We start from the raw sequence: 23,104 nt of genomic DNA on the forward strand, positions 1-23,104 counted from the left end.
AATTACTGCATGGAGGAAGGACAAATCAGCTGCAAGTGGTTAGGCAGTATTACTGCTGAAAAGGAGCTGGGCGTTAGAGTGGATCATAAGCTGAACATGAATGAACAATGTGGTGCAGTTGCAAAAAAAGGCTAACATTCTGGGGTGTATGTAAAACACAGGAGACAATTGTTCAGCACTGGTGAGGCCTTAGCTGGAGTATTGTGTCCAGTTCTGGGTGCCACACTTTAAGAAAGATGTGGACAAATTGGAGAGAGCCCAGAGGGGAGTAACAAAAATTTTAAAAGGTTTAGAAAACCTGACCTATTTTGAATGGTTAAAAAAAACTGGTCATGTTTAGTCTTGAGAAAAAAAGACTGAGTGGGGACCTGATAGCAGCCTTCAAATATGTTAAGAGCTGTTATAAAGACAACAGTGATCAGTTGTTCTCCATGTCCCACTAAAGGTTAGACAAGAAGTAATGGGCTTAATCTACAGCAAGGGAGATGTATAGTTAAGCATTGGAATGTACTTCCAAAGGAGCCTGTGAAATCTCATCACTGGAGATTTTAAAACCAGACTGGACAACACCTATCAGGGATGGTCTAGGTATACTCGATCCTGCCTCAGCTCAGGATGCTGGAGTAGATAACCTCTTGAGGTCTCTTCTAGCCCTACAATTCTATGAACTCCCTACAAATCCCTTAACCTTTTGTAATCCACCCCTAAGCATTTATCCTCCTAATGATACACATCTCCCAAACCTGTCTTCCAATACTCCCCTTCTAATCACCTGTTAGTTGGTATCTAATATATATAGAAATTGCACCTAGAATTAGCTTTTGGAACTGATTCAAAGAATAGTCACCAGTTTTTTTCCCATTACATCTTTAACCGATTCTTAACTGTCCTGAACAGCACAGTCAGAGCAGCCTTATTTCATGTTTCTTCAGTGTTGGCTACTTCAAGGCAATGTGATCTAGTTCTAGGTTTAAATGGAAACTAGTCAAATGGATGTTTGTTTGATTTGCTTTCAAAGAATCAGTTTTAGATTCATTTGGAATTTAACTCTACGTACAGTGTAAATATGAGTCAACAGTGTAACACTGTTGCAAAAAAAGCAAACATCATTCTGGGATGTATTAGTAGGAGTGTTGTAAGCAAGACACGAGAAGTAATTCTGCTCTACTCCGCGGTGATTAGGCCTCAAGTGGAGTATTGTGTCCAGTTCTGGGAGCCGCATTTCAGGAAAGATGTGGACAAATTGAAGAAAGACCAGAGAAGAGCAACAAAAATTATTAACGGTCTAGAAAACATGACCTATGAGGGAAGATTGAAAAAAATTGGGTTTGTTTAGTCTGGAAAAGAGAAGACTGAGAGGGGACATGATAACAGTTTTCAAGTACGTAAAAGGTTGTTACAAGGAGGAGGGAGAAAAATTGTTCTTCTTAACCTCTGAGGATAAGACAAGAAGCAATGGGCTTAAATTGCAGCAAGGGAGGTTTAGGTTGAACATTAGGAAAAACTTCTTAACTGTCAGGGTGTTTAAGCACTGGAATAAAATTGCCTACAGAGGCTGTGGAATCTCCATCCTTGGAGATTTTTAAGAGCAGGTTAGACAAACACCTGTCAGGAATGGTCTAGATAATACTTAGTCCTGCCATGAGTGCAGGGCACTGGACTAGATGACCTCTTGAGGTTGCTTCCAGTCTTATGATTCTATGATTATGCATGATTGTTAGAGAGAAGCAAACTGATTAGGAAAAATAAGAACTGGACCAAACCAGTTCTCAAATAGTTTTTTCCCCCAGAACTGGACTGAATGGACACCAAAGTCTTCTCTATCCCTGAACTTATAACACTGTTGACTTTTTAGAATAATGAACTTTTTCTTATAATTCTCTTGTACTGGTGGGATAATACAATACAAGCACCCTCTGGTGGTCAAAGAGCCTACCTTCAATTATATTCTGTTCAAATTTAGTGATTATATTTTTTATTAGATACTCTTCATATATTATTTTCACTCTGTTGAATAGATTACTATATATTCAAAATATAATCATTTTATCATTCTAAAATGTTCTTCATTTAACAAACTTTTTGACAATTTAAAACTTTTGAAAATAAAAGCCACAAGAATTCACTTTTTGGGTTACAAGTGTAGAATCAACAGCAGAACAAGGGTCACAATAATATAGTACTATATATTACTATGGGAATATATACTTTGCACTTAAATACATTTAAGTCTGAGAATCTCAATACATTTAAACTGTTAATGAATTATACATCACTGGAGTTATACAGTTGACACTGAAAGCACAATCTGAAGACACATCTGAAGATTCTTAATTACAAGTGATAACAGAGGATAAGGAAAGAACCTACCTTGATTCCCAAATTGGCTGGGAGAAAGAATTTAATCAGAAAAATGTGAATGATAATTGGGAATCATTTCTAGATGACCAAAAAGCCACAATCGAGGAAGAAGGCTATGCTGATTTTAAAAAATTACCTCGTTTAGAGGGGAAGTCAAGGCAGCTCTTAGAGCTCCATATATATAAATGGAAGAAAGGGGAAGTTGATAGTAATGAATATAAATTGGATGTTAGGAATTGTAGAAAATTGATAAGAGAAGCAAGGGACACAAGCAGAAATCTGTGGCCAGCAGAGTAAAGGAAAATAAGAAGGAGTTTAAAAAAATATATTGGGGGGAAAAAAAGAATCTTGAGAATAGTATTGGTCCATTGGTAAAATTATCAATAATAACATAGAAAAGGCAGAAGTGTTAAATTAATACTTCTGGTCTGTATTTGGAGAATAAACAGATGATACATTGTGATGATAACACTCTTTCCATTCCACTAGTATCTCAGAAGACGTTAAATGGAAGCTATTAAATCAGACATTTTTAAATCAGCAGGTCCAGATAATTTGCATCCAAGAGTTTTAAATCAGCTGATTGAGGATCTCAAAGTTGATGTTGATTTTCAATAAGTCTTGGATTACTGGAGAATTTCAAGAAGACTGGAAAAACACGAATGTGCCCATTTTAAAAAAAGGTAAATGGGATGACCCAGGTAATTAGAAGCCTGTCAGCCTGACATCAATCTCTAGCAAGATAATGGAGTGGCTGATATGGGAGTTGATGAATGAAGAATTAAAGGAAGTTAACGTAATTAATGCACATCAACATGGGTTTATGGAAAATAGATGCTGTCAAACTAACGATATTTTTTGATGAGCTTACAAATTTAGTTGTTAAATAGTGTTAAATAGTGATATACTTAGACTTCTGTAATGTGTTTGAGTTGGTACCACACATTTTCATTAGAAAACTAGGATGATATTAAATTAACATAGCACATGTTAAATGGATTAAAAACTTGCTAATTGATAGGTCTCAAAATGTAAACTGTGACTCATCATTGATTGAGTGTGTTTCCAGTGGGGTCCCACAGGTTTCAGTTCTTGGCCCTACACTATTTAACATTTTTGTTAACAAACTGGAAGAAAACAAAGTCATCACTGATAACATTTGCAGATGATAAAAAAATTGGGGGAGTGGTAAATAATGAAGAGGACAGGGTACTGATTCAGAGTGATTTGGATCGCTTGGTAAACTGTGCAAGCAAACAATATGCATTTTAATATGGTTCAATGTAAAAGTATACATCTCAGAAGAAAGAATGTAGGTCATATTAACAAGATGTGGGATTATCCTGGGAAGTGACTTTGAAAAAGATATGGGGGTCATGGTGAATAATCAGCTGAACATGAGCTTCCAGTGCGACACTGTGGCCAAAAGAGCTAAAGTGATCCTGGGATGCATAAACAGGGGAATCTCAAGTAGGAGTAGAGAGATTATTTTACCTCTGTATTTGGCACTGGTGTGATTGCTGCTGGAATACTGTGTCCAGTTCTGGTGTCCACGGTTCAAGGAGGATATTGCTAAATTGGAGAGGGATCAGTGAAGAGCCAAGGGAATGATTAAAGGATTAGAAAACATGACTTGCGTAACAAAGAGAAGGTTAAGGGATGACTTGATTGCAGTCTATAAATATCTACATGGAGAAAAAATATTTAATAATAGTCTCTTCAATCTAGCAGAGAAAGGTATAATACAATCCAATGGCTGGAAGTTGAAGCTAGACAAATTCAGACTGAAAAGAAGGCGTATATTTTTATTTTAACAGTGAGAGTAATTAACCATTGGAACAATTTACGAAGGGTTGTCGTGCATTCTCCATCACTGACAATTTTTAAATCAAGATTGGATGTTTTCTAAAAGATATGCTCTAGGAATTATTTTGGGGAAGTTTTATGGAATTGGGAAAACAAATATTTGGAAAAGCAAGGGAGCCACCTTGTGGAAATTGTGTTCACCTAGCTAAAACAAAGAGCTTACAATACAGCTTAAACCAGCCACAGAAATCAAATGATAAAAAGGAACCATATCGCAACAAATTATGCTCTATTTTGGTATAATTTATACTTTGTGTGTCTGTTTTACCTCAGAAAAATATACTGCTGTAAATCAGAAATTAAAGAAGGAAAAGACCAATTAGCTTATCGATTTCATTTCTCTGCTCATGCAGGCATGTTCTCATCTGTACATTTTCTTTGCTTGCATTTTGCGCATCTAGTTTTATATCCTTCAAGTGAATGGGATTTATATCACTTTCCCCAGGAGATTTTTCCATAGTGCAGTGAACCTCAATGATAGGAAATTATACCTGATATTCAAACATGTTGTTCCCTTTCTTGGTTTCATTTAACCACTCCTAGTCATACCGCTGCGTACTGTACCACACTAAATAATTCATCCCTCTCCAAGGTGCTTTACACCTTCATAATTTGTAAACTGTCGTTACCTCTATTGTCATCTCTTAGTTAAATTATATATGTAATCTTTTCTCATAAATTAATCCCTCAAACCTCTAATCATTTTTATTGCTCTTCTCTGAACTCATTCCACTTTGTCAATATCTTTCTGGTAAGGTGGCCAGAACTGAATGTAATATTTCAGGTTCAGTAGCACCAGAGTCGTATAAAATAAACTTAGTACTTCTATGCCCCTTGAGGTAATGTTTGTGCATGTGTAGCCCAAATACTGTATGTCTTTTTGCTGCTATGTCACGTTGTGAACACATTTCACTTGCTGTCCACTATCATCTCTAGGTCTCTTTCAGGATTACTACTTTCCAGGGGGCTCCCTTCAATTGAATATATGTATTTAAGTCAGGATAATACAAGCTTTATCTTTTGCTTTCATGAAAGGCTATATTCATCCCCAGTGCAATTCTCTGCCCCCCGGAGAATTGCCTCAGTTGAAATTGACACACCACTAACCTAGTAGTCCTCGCTCTGGGGAATGCCATTCCCTTCTCAAAAGGAGTAACAAGAGCCAATACTGTAGTGAAGTATCTCACTTGTGTGATGCCCTTAGTTCCTGCAGTGCAAGAGAGAAACTATTTAAAATTATATTTATTCAGTATAGGGGGACATGCTGTGGATTGATTATAATCTCTTTGGGGCAGGGACTGTCTCTTTATGTATTTGTACAGTGTCTACCACTGAGAATTCCTAGTCCATGATGGGCTCCTAGGCACTACCATACTACAAACTAATACATAAATAATAATGGATTGTGAGTTTTGGACCATACTTACGAGGTTTAAAAGGTGAGGTTGCCACTACTAGTTTGCTGTTTCTGCCACCATAGGAAATGTGGTAGCGGGAGAAGCATAGAGTCTTGCTCTATGTTGGAGAGGAAGGATGGTTTTGTGTTTTAAAGCAAAAGATCTATTCTGGGATCTATTCCCATATAATTTCCTTTGTGATCTTTAATCTGCTTTGCACCTTGGATAGTCCTTTGCAGCTGTGAACTGTGGGTGTAAAGCGCTGACTTTGTGTATATGTGTGGGGAATTGCAATCTGATAGCATTTATGCTCACTTTGCACAGGCATAGATGACCAAAGAAAGTGCACAACAGGGGCAAATCAGGCCCTTGGTGGCTGTTCTCTTTTCTCTACAAGAGAGATTATTTACCCAACTCACAAGGGAGTTTTGAGAGTTAATTAATAAATTGTAAAGTATTTTGACATCTTCTAATGGAACAAATGATAGAAGAGCAAGAGATTATTATACTATTATGTTGCGAATTAGTTATTGTCAGACAAGTAGGTCATGCTGTGTAATCAACATAATCCTGATCGACACATAGGTCAAGGGGAATAGCTAACTGAAAGTTGTTTGTGTAAAAGCTTCTTCTGCCCTGAATTACTTGACCCAATAAACTGAAGATAAGCCTTTTCTGGCAGGCTTTTAAGGATGTGAATAGACTATATATGCCAAATGTTTTGATTTCTTGGACCCAATTCATTCCTGAATGGTTGATCCTTAGTTTTGAACATTAAGTTTCCACGGGTGCACACTGGTGCCCTCTCTTATATTCACCTGTCTGCTAAACATTCTAAGGGATTCTGTCCTGGTGCATAGGCTGCAAAAATCCCAGACCAAAAATAACCAGCAACTGATCAACCAACCCTTAGCAGAGTGGTTAAACTACAAATGTTGAATGTAGGGCACGGCAACTAAAGTTTCTTCATAATGTGATACATTTTATTTATTAGGGAAGCTGAAGGTGGAGGAATGGGACAGGTATAAGATGAATCTTGGGTTTTTTCCCCTGTAAAATAAGTATTTACCTTTCAGCAATGCCCAGTTCTGGTATTTCAATAACTGCTCCTTTACTTCCTGCTTGGTGGCAGATACACTGTCCCCTGCTGATACAAGAGAGGGAGCTCCCTTTAGGACCTAAAATCCACCAGGAACAGAAATCAGGAACATTTTAAAAAGGATTTTCATTTAAACTTTTTTAAAGCAGAGTTCAAAAATTTTTTGCAAACATTTGTACTGAAAAATTTTGTATTTGCTCTTTCCTCCCTTTCCCCATTTTGCCACTGCCAAATGAGAAAAAGAAAAATGGGGAAGAAAGGGGAAAAATCAGGACCCCATTCTTGCTTACCATTCTCAATAAAGCTCTTCAGCACATTTGTACCAATATGGAACTTGCGGATTCATCCATTAAACTGGGCAAATGAGAACTAGGATCTCGCGTTTCCTGGTGGTGCCACAAATGGTCCTTCGAGAACTGTATCTTTAGGGCTATGTACCCTATATAAGGAAGAGTTTGATCTCCAGCTCTTTCAATCTGTAGTTTATCACCAAGGCTCTGTTTAAGGTTTAAGCCTATCTCTAATGATTAGAGACCAGGATGGGACCTATTTGGGGGCAGATTATCCCACATCTGCATACTGTGAGGCTCTTAAACTTTCCTCTGAAGCATCTGGCCCTGGCCACTGTCAGAGACATGATGTTGTGTGAAAAAGTATTTCCTTTTATCAGTTTTGAATTTCCCACCTTTTAATTTCATTGAGCGTCCTTGTTCTTATGTTATGAGACAGGAGGCCAGAAATTCCCAGTCTACATTCACTACATCATTCATTATTTTAAATTACTTATCATCTCTCCACTTATTCATCTCCTTTTTAAGGTAAACAGTCCCAATCTTTTCAAACTCTCTTCACATGAGTTTTTACATGTCCTTTCTCATTCTCATTTCTCTTCTCTGAACCCCCATGTAGTTCTGAAATATCCTTTTTCATATGGGGTGACCAGTACTGCACTCCAGATGAAGCCATACCATTGACGTACATTTATTGTAATATTTTCTGTGTTTTTCTCCATCCATTCCTTACACATACTAACATCTTGTTATCTTTTTTTTCGCCACAGCTGTGTATTGAGCAGAGGTTTTCATTCAGCCAGGGACCCTTTTGTGAACTGTTATCATTAACTTAGAACCCAATAGAGCATATGAGTAGTTTAAGTGTTTCCTTCCAATGGGAATTATTTTACATTTGTTGACATTTAATTTCATTTGCCATTAAATTGCTCATTCACCTAGCTTGATTAGATATCTGCGAAGTTCTTCACAGTCGTCTCTGGTCCTAAGTAACCAAAATAGCTGTGTCATCTGCAGATTTTGCTCACTACTCAGCATCCCCTTTCCAGATCAATATATTAAACACGAATTCTAGTATAGAACCTTTTGCTATTAACCTTTTACTGTGATGAAAATGACCATTTTATCCTGCTCTTTGCTCTCTGTCTCCTAGACAATTTTTGATCCATGACAATATCTTGCTTCTTATCCCAGGACTATTTAGCTTCATTAGTAGCCTCTTGTGTGGGATCTTGTTGAAGGCCTTTTGGAAGTCTAATAAATTGTCACGTGCTTCTCCTTTACAAATTCTATAATTACACATTCAAAGAATTCTAAGAGATTAGTGAAACATGATTTTCCTTTAGAAAATCTGTTCTAGTTAGACCCCATCATATGATGCTTTTCCAGGTATTGTGTTATTCTGTCTTTAGTTATCAATTCATCCAATTTGCCATATACAGGCTTACTGGTTTGTAATTCTCCAGATCACCTCTACAGTCTTTATAAAATCTGGGTACAACACTTGCTGTGCTCTAGTACAGTATCTGTTTTTAATGAGAGATTGCAAATTTCTATCATCAGCTCAGGCACTTAATACCTGAGTTCCTTCAGAACTCCTGGATGTATATATCCTCTGGCCCTAGTGAGGTATTGCAATTTAATTTATCAATTTGCTCCAGCACCTCTTCTTTGGACACCTCAGTCTCCAAGAACCAAATTTTTATCATCAGAGAAGAGCAGGTCTGGGGTAGGTGTGGTGAAAACTGATGCAAAGAAATCATTTAATTTTTCAGGAGTACTTGTGGCACCTTAGAGACTAACACATTTATTTGAGCATAAGCTAAGGTGCCATAAGTACTCTTGTTCTTTTTGTGGATACAGACTAACACGGCTGCTACTCTGAAACTTAACTTTTCAGCAACCTTCCTTAATTACTCCCTTTAGCCCTTGGTTATCCACCAGACCCACCGATTTTTTTTCAGGCTTCCTTCCTCTGATATACTTGAAAATATTAAAATGAAGGCATTCTGTAACTATTTGGGGCTAGAATTACAAAGAGACTAAGGTGCCTAACTGCCACATTAGGGGCCTAAATCCCAGAATCAGACCCCACCGATATTTACAAAACCACTGCTCAGTTCTGCCGAATCATAAAACACCTAAACTCACTAGGTGTCTAAACTTTTGCAGTAAAATTTTCCTAGGTACCTATGTCTCTGCCTCTGAGCATGCACATGCTGTAGGTATCCAGACACTTAAGCACCAAAGTGATGCAGGAACTGGGATAAGATAGGCATTCCTCTGCCTAACTCGCCTGCAGGGTCCGAGCCAGTAAGCATGCTCAGAGCCCCAGGTGAGCTAACACAGAACAGCTGGGAGGTAGGAAGAGGAACTCCCTCATAACTTTTAGCCTAGTGGTTAGGGTACTCACATCGGCTGTGGGGGACCCCCCCCCCCATGTCAAGCCCACCTCCACCTGAGAAGCTACTTCTGAGGTGAGTGCCAAACAGCAGTCTGTCACTTCTGAGGTGAATGCCCTAACTCCTGGGCTATGAGATGGGGAAGAGGGACTCTTTAAGAATATGTCTACACTGTTTTGAGGGAGGTCCTCCCTCTGGCAGGCCTCTTGCAAAAATGGTGTAGGTGCCTCACCCCCAGAGAGGGCTTGCAGCGGAGAATCCTGAGAAGAGGGAGGAACCTCTCTCCAGACAAGATTTACACATGTAACTCCCTCAGAGGAGTTGGGGCTTAGGACAGTGGTTTTCAAACTTTTTTTCTGGGGACCCAGTTAAAGAAAATTGTTGATGCCCGTGACCCAACGGAGCTGGGGATGAGGGGTTTGGGGTGTGGGAGGGGCTCAGGGCTAGGGCAGAGGGTTGGGGTGTGGCGTTCAGGGTGTGGGAGGGGGCTCTGGGTTGGGGCAGGGGGTTGGAGTGCAGGAGGAGGTCAGAGCTCTAGGCTGGGGGTGCAGGTTCTGGAGTGGGGCTGGGGATGAGAGATTTGGGGTGCAGGAGGGGCTCCGGGTTTGGAGACAGAATAACACAATACCTGGAAAAGCATCATATGATGGGGTCTAACTAGAACAGATTTTCTAAAGGAAAATCATGTTTCACTAATCTCTTAGAATTCTTTGAATGTGTAATTATAGAATTTGTAAAAGAGAAGCATGTGACAATTTATTAGACTTCCAAAAGGCCTTCAATAAGATCCCACACAAGAGGCTACTAATGAAGCTAAATAGTCCTGGGATAAGAAGCAAGGTATTGTCATGGATCGAAAACATTGTTTCAGCACAGAGATGTTTTTGTGTCCATAGGCAAAACATGGACTTCATGGGCAAAAATGTTAAACACTTCCTTTCTAAGACTTCTTACCCTTCACTGGAGGAGTGCTGTAATTTAATAGAAAGTGCATGATTACTAATAGGCTCTTCCTTAGAGTTAGTTAAAGGATCATAGACAAAGTTTTCAAACCTGGGTCAGCTCCCACTAACTTCAAAGTTATTTATGGGTTCTCAGCAATTCAGAAAATGAGGGCACTTTCATTAAGGGATCTAAACATGGCGTTAGCAGTTTGACTTTGGTGCCCAGGTTTGAAAATTCTGGATTTTGTGGCCTTTTAAAAAACAGGACATTATGTATAATACCCATTCAGGTGGGCACTCTGCTCACAAGACCCAGGCTTCTGGACGCCAGATTGCATGAACAGCAGAGTAGTTACTAATGAGGACGAGGAGAGTTCTGCACTACTGCGCTATTGTTACTAAACTGAACACACCAACAACTAAGCCAGTACTAGCCTAATGGGGAATCTTTCTCCAAGTATGCCACACTAATTCTTACATTACTGGACCAACCAGGAATTGTTTAATCAATCAGGACAGTAGCAAACATTCCAATAGCAGGAGAGTGAAGAAAGGTGCCCTTGTTTGCAGATTAATTTTGTACATGCCATGGTCTCTCAGGTTTCCTGTTGTGAATGGGCCTTTTCACCTCTTATTGGGTGACATCTTCAGTTTCTCTAGGAGGAATTTATTTGGTTGGCTGGATGCTAACAGTGTATGTCTATGTTTGCCATCATCTGCATGTTGCTCTTGCGATCAGTTATATATCAGGAGCTGTAGCTAGGTCAGCTTGCTAATGACTTATAATGGCCATGCCATCATTTCACAACATATTTTCTATGCAAAGAGGCTGCAGGAGCTTGCTTTCTGCATTGGAGTCTTTTGCTGACCAAACTTTACTTTGTTTCATTACAGAAAAGATTAAATGTGAGGGTACAAGACATGTTTGCAGACCCCTCCCCCCCCAAACTGTGGGATAAGAAACAAACAGTTTTTTCTGAAACTTGATGTGAATCTATTGACACATTTCTGGTTCAGAATCATTCAAAGTGTGGCCAAAACATCTAATATAAAAATACACATTGAAGATGTAAAATGATATAGAAGAAGTAAATAATGTAACTTTGGCTTCGCTATCTCACTTTCTCCCCTTCAGACGTACAGAGGAGTCTAGACAGTGATACAGAGCCTAAATGGTGACCAAGGGCGGCTCTATGGTTTTTGCCGCCCCAAGCACGGCAGTTAGGCGGCTTTTGGTGGCGCGCCTGCAGGCGGTCCACTGGTAACGCGGATTCAGTGGCATGCCTGCGGGAGGTCCGCCAGTCCCGTGCCTTCAGCGTACCCGCCGCCGAATTGCTGCTGAAACCGTGGGACCGGTGGACCTCCCACAGGCATGCCACCGAAGGCCGCCTGACTGCCGCCCCCGCGGCTTGCCGCCCCAGGCACGCGCTTGGTGCGCTGGTGCCGCCCCTGGTGCGCTGGTGCCGCCCCTGGTGGTGACATTAATAGGCGAATTAATGAGGAATTAATGAACATATTGTTTCCCCTTGTTAAAATAATTTGTTCAATACACATATCAATAGGGAGAGCAGAGAAGTCCTTATGATAAATGATTATTGGTCAAATCCTACATGTACTACTAAGTGCAGCTAGTAGAATCCTGTATATGCTGCTACAGTTACTGTCGGTTTGTGAACATGAGTAAATCAACTAATTTGCTTTTAGAACAGGAGTACTTGTAGCATCTTAGAGCCTAACAAATTTATTTGAGCATAAGCTTTCGTGGGCTACAGCCCACTTCATCAGATGCATAGAATGGAACATATAGTAAGAAGATATATATACATACAGAAAACAGAAAAGGTGGAAGTTGCCATACCAACTCTAAGAGGCTAATTAATTAAGATGAGCTATTATCAGCAGGAGAAAAAGAACTTTTGTAATGATAATCAAGATGGCCCATTCCAGACTGTTGACAAGAAGGTGTGAGGATACTTAACATGGGGAAATAGTTTCAATTTGTGTAATGACCCAGCCACTCCCAGCCTCTATTCAAGCCCAAGTTAATGGTATCTAGTCTGCAAATTAATTCTAGTTCAGCAGTTTCTCGTTGGAGTCTGTTTTTGAAGCTTTTCTGTTGCAAAATTGCCACCTTTAAGTCTGTTACTGAGTGACCAGAGAGGTTGAAGTGTTCTCCTACTGGTTTTTTAATGTTATGATTCCTGATGTTAGATTTGTGTCCATTTATTCTTCTGCATAGAGACTGTCCGGTTTGGCCAATGTACATGGCAGAGGGGCATTGCTGGCACATGATGGCATATATCACATTGGTAGATGTGCAGGTGAACGAGCCCCTGATGGCGTGGCAAATACTCACCAGCAACCACACACCACACAACAAAAACTAACCCAGGAATCTATCCTTGCAACAAAGCCCAATGCCAACTCTGTCCACATATCTATTCAAGTGACACCATCATAGGACCTAATCACATCAGCTACGCCATCAGGGAAAATGGGGAATGTTAGAGCTCATTAAAAAAATTACAGATAGCAGAAAATTTTGCTGCAAGGTTCAAAACTGGTTCAAGCTAAACAGTCTCATGTGTTTGGATTCATACTAAAACTGAGTTTCACATGGTTTTGTGTTTCTATACCAAACACTTGCAGTGCCTAGCAAACAGAGGTGTATCATAACTGGTAACAGTAAATAGACGCACATAAAATTATAATATAAAGAACACTTAACTAATCTTTGTGCTTTTTGCAAAGGTGTGAAGCCAGCCTTTGGCACCACAGTAACAAAATGTACGTACCTTAGCATTTTTCGATACCACCTCTCACCATAGTATATAACCAATATTTTGAAGGATATTTTTCAAATTCTATTACATTGTATTAAGTTTTCTATAAATTGCTGTTCATAGCCAGGAGATTATAAAAGTAAGAACTGATTAAAGAAGTAATTCTCATGTTTAACTAACACAGTGGCTTCATGCATAAAGATTTATATAAATTGTATTTGGTTAGAAATTATATGTTGAGTTATGCTGACATACAGTTTTAAAACAGACTATACAGTTACTGCAGCTGTGTTAGTTCCCTTGAGAGCTAAATTAAGTTTTAAAAAACCAACTGTGGATTGCTTAATAAGGAAAGGATGACGTAACTGTTCACGTGAATAACATTTTCAATTTATGATGTTAATTCAAGATTGTTTAAAAACCTATTAATGAAGGCAAATTGAAAATAGATTTAAAAACAATTAAACACCAAGCCCAATCCTTCAAGCCCTCATGCATGGGCCTCCTTTGACTTCAATGGGAGTTCTCAGTGGGTATATCTACACAGCATTTTGGAGCAAGCCTTGCAGCCCGAGTTGACAGACTCACATGAGCAGGGTTCATGCTCGCGCTCTAAAAATAGCTGCATAGACAGCACTTTGAAGTTGCAGCTCAAGCTCCAGAGCCTGACCTCCATCCCAAACTGCAATTTCAAACTACTGTGCATATAGCTATTTTTAGAGCGCTAGCATGAGCCCTACTAACCTGAGTCTGTCAACACGGGCTGGGAGATTCGCTCCAAAATGCTATGCAGACATACCCATCGGGTACTTGCAGGGTCAGATCTATGAAAACATTTTCATCAGATGGATTTTTATTCCTGGTCGATTATCCCATTTCTTATTAAAAATTTCACTATTCATCTGTAGGAAATAAAGATGCTACAGCTCTCATTTTCCTTTACCTTTATATGTAACTTCTTAGAAACTCTGCTAAAAATGACTCAAATTTGAAATCTCACTTTTTACTAACTTGCTGATTGCATACACCCAGATACAAAAAAGGCATTAAACTTCTAGAGATGACAGAGCTGAACCAATTTATTTTTCATAAAGTAGTCATAAAAAAATAACACGTTTAGTAAACAAAAGAAGCCACACAACCAAAAAATTAAAATAGAATATTGAAAAATTTGTTAACAAGTCACAGGATAAAAATGAAAGCGAGTAACCTTTATCCCCCAAACTGCAACTTTTATGGGCTAAAATTATAAATAAATATAGCAAATCCAAAGGCTTCCTGCATTAAAGCCAGAACCTGAACGCTTCTCCTTTGTAATATGGGAGAAAGTATCTTGGGGAAACATGGGGCTGTTTGGTTATGTCCTGTTTTTCCTGGCTCTGTTTTCAATGTCCTAGGAGGGGTGCTTTGGGAGCATGGTGGGCTGGAACTTCCTGTGGCTATAAGGAGAAATCTTCACATGGTTTATTTATTTTGTTTTTTTTGGCTCCTGTCAAAACAGTGCCCTAGCTTTGCCCCGTTAGCTATGGCCTCCCATCATCACAATATCTGAGCATCTCCCAAATATTTAAAAACAGAAATCTTCTTGTTGTCCATAACAACTCTGTGGGTTCAGTTTCTGAGAAAGGAACTGAGACATTTCCGAGTGTTTCATATCAGCCCTGTAGCTTCCTGGAGGCAGAACAGGAGTCGTCATTGGTATCTGATTCTTAAGAAAGACCATGCAGGAAGGGTATGATGCTGCTCTGCTGGATGACCTCTTCATGTCCATGGACAACAGGAGTACAAGTGTTATCTCTTTAACCATGCCATAGTCAGAAGTATGACAGAGTGATGCAGTATACTGGTAGCTGACAGGTGGCATTGCTGTTTTCTCCCTAGCGTCTCAGTTAGCATGCTTAGGAAATAACACTGTTTGGGAGGCTGGGAGGGCACCATCATTGAGCAATGGTTTCTTTAAGTATTGGTCTATTACCTCTTCTAGGGTGAGTAGTGATGATCTTGATGATCTCATATTAGGGGTCCTTGGTGTTCTCCATCTCAGGGTGGTCCTGTTAGCTAACTCCTCTGTAAGGCCCAGGGAAGGAAAGGAGCTTCCAAGCCAATGCAGTGAAGAGAAAACTATCTAGAGACTGGTGGACAGTCATGTTTAAAACGAGGGCAGGTATTTGCTCACAGCCTGCCTTTTCTGAGACATGCTCACAAGACAGGCTGGGAAGTGTTAGTACAACAAAGGCAGCCATTTTGGAAGGCTAAACTTTCTACTCTGGTTGGGACAAGCTAGGAAATGGGGTGAGAAGCCTGGAGCCTTTATAAACAGGACTAGTTTCCAGCCTTCAGTGATTGGGCAGGAAGGCTAATCTTGTCTCAGAGCCAAAGGAAACATCCGAAAATATATTACACATACACATTAACCTGTTCCTTCTGTCACTATTTAAGGGCTTGTATCTCATTATATGTTGTTTGTATTCTGGGGTAATAAATACTTTACTTTTTATTTATCTCTGTACTTATATGACGCTGCCTTGGTAACCTTGGGCTCCTGAGATAATGTAGGCTCACTATGACACCTTTGTTCAGATTAAAAAAACAGTTAAAAATAATTGTAGGACAAAGATGGACAAAGGGAGTGTTCGGTTTGTTAAACACTGAACCACCAAGTTATGACTAAAGCAAGATGATTAAGACGACTGCAAGCAATACTGAGTACAATCATAAAAAATGACAAAGGCCTTTACTTCAATTTTCTAATTTATTCTGTTTGTTGAGGAGGTCTTAAGGAGCCTATTCACTTTCACAAAGAGTTTACAATTTTCAAAGCCTCTGTAAACAGTCTTAAATTTCCAGTTTTGATTGAGATATGTTAATCCTATTACCAAGACAGCAAACAAAAGTACATTCATATGGATTACGGGCAGTTCATAATAGTGATGACACACAAAACAATACAGTCAAGCTTTCCTTTTTGATACCAAAATCTTGCATCTCTTAGGGATTGTGCAGGTAGTCTGTGCCTTTGTAACCCCCAATCCCTAGAAAGGAAAAGTGGTAGGTACATTTTGGGTTGGACTATATTGCTGTATTACTGGTCTTCCATTCTCAGGTTATAAATGCTATTTCTGCAGCACACTCAGCAAGTGACCAGTACCAAAACTCAGGTATCCCACATGCTAGAGAGCAGGGCCAGTCCCCACACAAGAATTCTGCTGATGTCCATTTTTGTAAACTTTAGCATTTCCTGGAATGAGTATACTTTTGTATGGAAGCTAGATGTCATAACAGTTCCACAGGCAAACCTGATTACACTGATAAATACTGTAAAATTATTGTATCAGAAATTGGATTCATTAAATATTTAAGTTGCATAAAAATTTACACATGATTTAGCCAGCATATAAACAAAAATACATGAAAACCCCAAACTCTGACATTTATAGTAATAAAAGAACAAGTAACTTATTTAGAAAGGGCTTTTCCCAGTTTGCTTCCAGACTTCTTTTGCTCCTTTAATGCTTTCTCTTTTCACACATTTCCAGTATCCTTGTACCCCTTGCTGTTGTGGTACCTGTTATCAACAATAACAACAAAGTTACATAGTTTTGTTCCATCTTTACATATAAAATACCTTCCCCATATTATGGCTGTTCAACACACAAAAGCATAGCAGCACCATAATGCTACCCTTCCACAGTTTGTATGGATAATACCGAGTATCAGAATTAGCACAACATTACATCCACACCAGCCAATCAGCATTCAGGATTCCTCAATATCCTGAAATCCTCTTATTTTGCTGCACAGCCTGTGTTTCTCAGACAGGTGGACAGCTAATCTTGATTGGCTGGTGAAGGTCTTTTTTCTCCTGGTGGAAAATTTCATTATAATTAGTATTAGGCCCAAACTGCAGTTCCAGTCTGGATTCAAACTTTTCCATTGATCAGGGAGTTCAGATCTGGCATACTGGTTCATGTTTAGCTTTAACTATAACAGTTACATAAAATATAAATATATTTATATATATATAGAAAGAATTAAAATAAATGCTGAACAAGTTTACATTCCCCCAAATAAAACAAAAATATCATTGAGAGGCCAGTTTACCAAATATCTGCTCTTCCTCACATTATGGATGTTAGAAATTCCCAGTTTCTCTTATATACCATCAATGAGCTAATACTTATCCTATAAGAGATACTCTAATTAGAATGATAAATTCAGATTATAGACTCTAATAAGAGAAATCAATTTGCTGCATAAAATGCCGATGTATCCCAGGATGTTAACCTGGGGGAGTGATACGAAAGGGGAAGCATACTCAGCATGACTGGTGTGCAGGTACACTTATTGCAAACTCAGTGGGAGTTTCTTCTCTGAGATGCCTGCTTCAGAGAGTTCCTCAGTTCATGTCAGAAAGACATTCTCAGGATCTCCATATCCTTCAGAAGCATCTGAATGTTTAGGAGCAATGTGCATGCAAGGTAATAGGGTAGTTTTTCTTCAGTAATTATTAGTAGTAGGAATCATCAGTTTTTAATGTTTTTTCTCTATCAACGAGTTTGGCCTTCACTTCTACAAATGTTAACACAGTAGAATTAAAAATTCCCAATGTTAATATTTTTTGTGTAATTTAAAGGCTGTTAAATACTTTCATTGCAGATTTTAGACAACTCTAGTTTTGTTACCCTTAAGCCTCGATACATCCTGTTCTTTAATACTCCCAGAAACTCTCCATGGCTGAGGCAATTATCTCCATCTAAATCAAAGATCTTGAAGACTGTGTCCAAAACATTGTCTGAGAGCTCCTGTCCTGTTGCCACTTTCACAGCTCTCTTGAACTCAGCTAGTAAAAACAGAATGTTAATGTTAATTACACAATGTGTAATAACACATTACAGAGACATGAAGAAAAACTAAACATACATAAATAGTGGGATTCTGTACCAATTTATGATGTCTTCTGGGTATCCTAACCTATGGTATTTGGGATGTGTGAACTAGTAAATTATATTAGAAGACCTCAAACCACATGCTCTTGAGCTTGCTTTGTATTTCAATGCAATCTTTGCTGCTTGTATTATGAGTTTTTAAAATAAATGATTTCTTCTGAAGCAACAAGAACAAATGGTAATCATTAATATTTGCTGAAAATAGCTGCACATTAAAAGAATTAACTACTTTTGGCTTACACCTGTGTATGTAGATTGCAAGGACTTAACCCACAAAGGTCTTATAAAAATACTAACATTTTATTTGGAATCAGTCTAATGCTAAATAATTCCATATTAAAATCTTTGTCTATAAGGCATTTTTTTCAAAGACACACTTCACTTCAATTGACAACCCCCTCAGCTATTTTTTTTAACAGCCAGTAACTATCAGCCACTAAAAAGTGCGTTTACAGCACACAGGTTTATATGCTTTTTGGTTGGTTTTTGAAGGAGGCTTTAGGAACTGGTCTGCCCTTTCTTGAATGAGTGGAAGAGAGGAAGGTTTAATGGAATTCATGGAAGAAGCAGCCACTATACCATTCTGGGCCTCCATTTTCCCCTCTCTCTTTTGCCATCCTCTTTTCACATTTTTATTGTTATTTATGTGTATTGTGGTACTGCCTAGAGATCCCGGCCAGGGCCCAGGGTCCTGCTGTGCTTCAGGCTGTATACACATGTAATAAAAAAAGCAGATCCTGCCCCAAAGAACTTATAGTCTTAGCACATAAGAAACAACACACAGCTACAAAAAATATCTGGGGGTGGGGGAGGAAGTGAGGAGGAATGTGGAGGACTGGATAACACAGAAATGATTATGCTTAATACAATAAGCAGCAATCACAGCACACAAACTGCCTAGCCTAGGCCAAACGTTTATAGGCATCATGGACAAGAGGTGTTTTAAGGAGGAATTTGGAGAAGAATAATGAAGAAATAGTAGTTTTATGTATTTTTATGGGGTGCTCCTTCCATTTATAGCACACTGCTCCTACTAGGAGGTCCACATACTAAAACTGAGCCCCATCTTCACAAATGAATGCTGTTGGTAACCCAAGATAAATCCAGCTAGTTCTAAAGCACATTAGAGGAAGGGCTACTCATGACTTAATTCTCAGTGACACAAACTAGTTGGTTTAAGCAGTAACTTAAGTTCAGCCACTAAGGATTTGTCAACACAAACGGTTAGTTTAGGGCAAGCTGGGGTGTTAATCTACCCTGTACTAGCATGCCGCTGAGTAACTGTCCGTGTGCACCCTGCTGAGGTGAATTAACAGTTCATTAATGCACTTTGATTACTCCTATTTCAAAGAGGACTGAATCAAAGCACCTTAACAAACTGCTAATGCACATCAGCAGAGTCCACACAGTCAGTCCATGGCAGGCTAGCACAGATGAATAGTGAAATTTTTAATAAGAAATGGGATAATCGACCAGGAATAAAAAAGTATCCTGCAGGATAAATGACCGAAATTCAACCTTTAGGGACATATTGGTAGATAATGTTTGTGTCTGTGTGTGTTTACATCAGGGCTGGATTAAGGCAGGGGCTTTAGGGGCTGCAACCCAGGGCCCCGGCTCTAGGGGGACCCCACAAAAATAAATCACAGGCAGATATCTCCAACTCTGGGCCGCTAAAAGTCCCGCAGTGCAGCGGGGCAGTCAGGCAGGCTGCCTGCATGCTCTGGCCCCACGCTGCCTGGCTGGAGCTTGCACCTCGCACCCTCTCCTCCACCCCAACCCCTGGCCCAGATGAGAATCCCCCTCCTGCACTCAAACTCCCTCCCAGACCCCGCACCCCCCCTATTCCAGGAAAAAGACTTGTATACAGGGGCCCCAAAAATCTAATAGCCCCAGGCCCACAGGAGGGTTAATTCGGCTCTGGTTTACATATATATTGTCAGAGGTTAACAATGTAATTGAACAGTTTGTGTCTATGCTGTATTCTGTTAATTCAGAGATCAAAAGGAGATCTTACCATTTAAATGAACTATAAATATAGTGATATCACTGTATTGATTTCTCTTTGAAGTATATAGCAAATCACCTGCAAATGGTGGAAAACAGGCAACTGCCTTATGTTAATCTGGTGATGCTTAGGAAATAGGTCTACTTCAGAGTCTGGATGATTGCCTATTGTTCACCTAAGGACTCCAAGCTGTCAAGAGAAGGCCTGGAACTGTATAAAAAAAATCTTTGGGTCCTGATCCTTTTTATCTCAGATCTGCTTGATGCTTTATGCAGGGGAAGCTTAAGTCCTAAGACTGAGATCTCCTGTCCCACCTGGATCACCCTGGATATGAACACTGGACTGAATCTACGGACTAATTCTAAGAACTCTTGTAACTCCAAAGCTCACCATTTCTACTACGAAACTGATCTCAGAACTGTACTCATGTCTGTATGTATACTGATCTTTTAACCAATACTCACTCTTTTCTTTTTAATAAATTTTAATTAAGTTAATAAGAATTGGCTGTAGCGTGTATTTGGGTAAGATCTGGAATATTCATTAACTTGGGAGGTATTGTGTCCGATCCTTTGGGATTGGTAGAACTTTCATATTTAACTTGGCTGTCTCGGAGGGAGCCCAAAGGCTGAGTTACTTTTAAGGGAACTTTGTTTTGGCTTCTGGGTAACCAATAAGATATAGAAGCTGTTTTGTGCTATCTTGGCAAATCTAAGTATTGGAATATCCACCAGCTTTGGGGATTGTCTGCCCCATTCTTTGCACTTTGCCCTAACTGAGTAACCCCAGTGTGCCCCCCCCCCCCCGCCCCACAACCCCGGTCACAGATACACTAAGGTATCACTAAATAAGTTCAAACTCTTGTGGGTGATTCTGTGTATACTGTATTACAACACACATCAGAATTTAGAAATCCGAACAACTTGTGGTTATAAATGCTACTATTCTTTGTGCAAGTTAAATTAATTTGTAATACAATTTTAATACTATAATTGTTGGAGTCGACAATGCTAATGTTTGAGATAACTTATTCACACAATCTCTATGCAGTATACTTTCTACTACTTACCCAATTTAACAGGACGATTAGCTACAGTAAACATTTGCATGGCAATAGAAAAGTCTTCTAAGCGATTTGTAAACTGGCAAAATGTCTTGAATTCATCCAAGCTGATATTCTAGAGTACCAAATAATTCAAATTAGGTTTGTTAGATAATAAATCCAGAAACAGGTAGGTCTATTTCCTTAGAGTTCTAGTATTTAGATATTACCGTGGTTATCACCTTTAATATTTCTATTTTCTAGTTATCGAACGATCATGTTTATGGATAGCAAAATTAAATCTGAAAGGTTGCAAGAACTCCTCTATTTGAAAATAACCACATTTTTGGTATATACTTATCTAATTAGAAACTTGCACTTGAACTTAAAAAAACAAAAATAATATATTCTATGTACCAACCTCTCCTGCTTGGATTCTCTCTTTCACATTTTGCCAGTAAATTTCATTGTTTTCCTCATCAGTGAAATACAATAACCATTCTGCAAAGTCCTCTTTTCTCATGAAGTTCAGACCCCTTGAAAACTGTATGAATTCCATTTCTTGCACCTCTGTTTGTAAATTTTCCATAAATCTAAATGTAAAGAAATACAGTGAAATACATAAAATAACCACAAGTTAGTACTATTAATACTAAACTAGTTACTCAACTCAGTAGAAGAAATCGTAACATTTTAAAATCTATAACTACCCACCTATAAATATTACAATCATGTTAACTGTTTAATATGTCAAAGATACAGTTTTACCTGTGCATGTAAATGTTTCAATGCTGGGTTTCAGTAATTATACCACTAGGGTGCTCTCTAAGTCTGTGTACATTCATGGATGTTGCAGTCAGTGTTACACTAGTGAACAACAATTACCCAGAGAAGAGAATATGCAGCAAAGTGTGTATGCATATATAAAGATTATGTGATGGCCAGCCAGTAACAAGATAATTTAATGCAAAGGAACTGACCTGGTAAATATAGGTTATGGACTAATATGTGGTTTATGCAATTTAATGTTAAAAATTGAGGAATGAGAGAATTGGACAATGGCTAAAGATATTATACCCTAACAGTCAAGCCACAAGATTCCTGATCATGAAAAGGTGATAGAAAAAAGAATCTTAAAACCATCAATACAGGGCAGCACAGAGGAATGGTAATTAAAGGCCTCAGAGGTTATGAGAGGCTTGGTAAATCAGGTAAATATTTATTAGAAAATGGATTAAGAGGGAATATGATTGGCATGAAAACAGTGCTGAAAGTTACAGAAAATATGATGTCACAGTTATTTGGGAAGGTGACAAGACAAAAAACAAGAGCACAATCTGATGTAGGAAGGCATAAACATTAAGGGATTTAAGAGATTATTTCCCCCATAAAAGATCCATGAAACAGGCTACAATTGGCAGCAATAGAAACTACAACTGTAAATATAAATGTGGCTTTGAGTTTCCTTATTTTGGACGATATAATCACAGGAGGGGGCGTGGGGGAGGGTTCATTTCTGGCCTTAAAATCTAGGAATCTGGGGAGCTGTCACACACTTAACAGAATTTCCAAATATCTTTTCTTTCCTAGTTTGTTAATTGTCATTTTATTTCTGTTGCCCACATCCCTAAGTAGTTACATTTTTATTGGAAATATAAGATAAAAGGGCACTTATTCCCAACAATTTGTCTCTCCCTGTGCTTTCTTCTCAATGTCCACAGGTTCTAACAAGAACTTGGTTTTATTGAGTTGCAATAACTACAGAGAGGCTGAAATAAAGTACATTTATACTAGGACAAAGTAATTACTTGGAGAATAGAGTAGCAAGGAAAGTGACTGTGCAGCAAATACTGGTAGAGGCTCCTTTGCTTATCAGTGTTTGCATGGCCTCATTGTATTTGAATTCTTTCTTGAATCTAAGGCATTTTAGTCAGTAGAGCTATCTTTAGTTCTTTAATGAGATCAC

The 23,104-nt window shown here is 38.8% G+C and overlaps 1 protein-coding gene across 1 annotated transcript in view; it reads right to left on the bottom strand.

Annotated features, from left to right (window-relative positions):
- Nucleotides 1-15,880: 15,880 nt before the first annotated feature.
- Nucleotides 15,881-23,104, bottom strand: part of LOC112118329 (calcium uptake protein 2, mitochondrial) — a 254,334-nt gene continuing 247,110 nt past the window's right edge. Inside the window, exons 9-12 of the mRNA XM_026653578.1 lie at nucleotides 21,560-21,731; nucleotides 21,166-21,274; nucleotides 17,825-17,982; nucleotides 15,881-16,707 (exon numbers count right to left, since the gene is read on the bottom strand). Coding sequence (XP_026509363.1) covers nucleotides 16,603-16,707; nucleotides 17,825-17,982; nucleotides 21,166-21,274; nucleotides 21,560-21,731 — 544 coding nt within the window. The 3' untranslated portion in view covers nucleotides 15,881-16,602. The remainder of the gene's footprint in view (nucleotides 16,708-17,824; nucleotides 17,983-21,165; nucleotides 21,275-21,559; nucleotides 21,732-23,104) is intronic.

The sequence above is a fragment of the Terrapene carolina genome, unplaced genomic scaffold (genome assembly GCF_002925995.2).
Source record: "Terrapene carolina triunguis isolate 2854851 unplaced genomic scaffold, T_m_triunguis-2.0 Scaffold141, whole genome shotgun sequence".
Lineage (NCBI taxonomy): Eukaryota > Metazoa > Chordata > Testudines > Emydidae > Terrapene > Terrapene triunguis.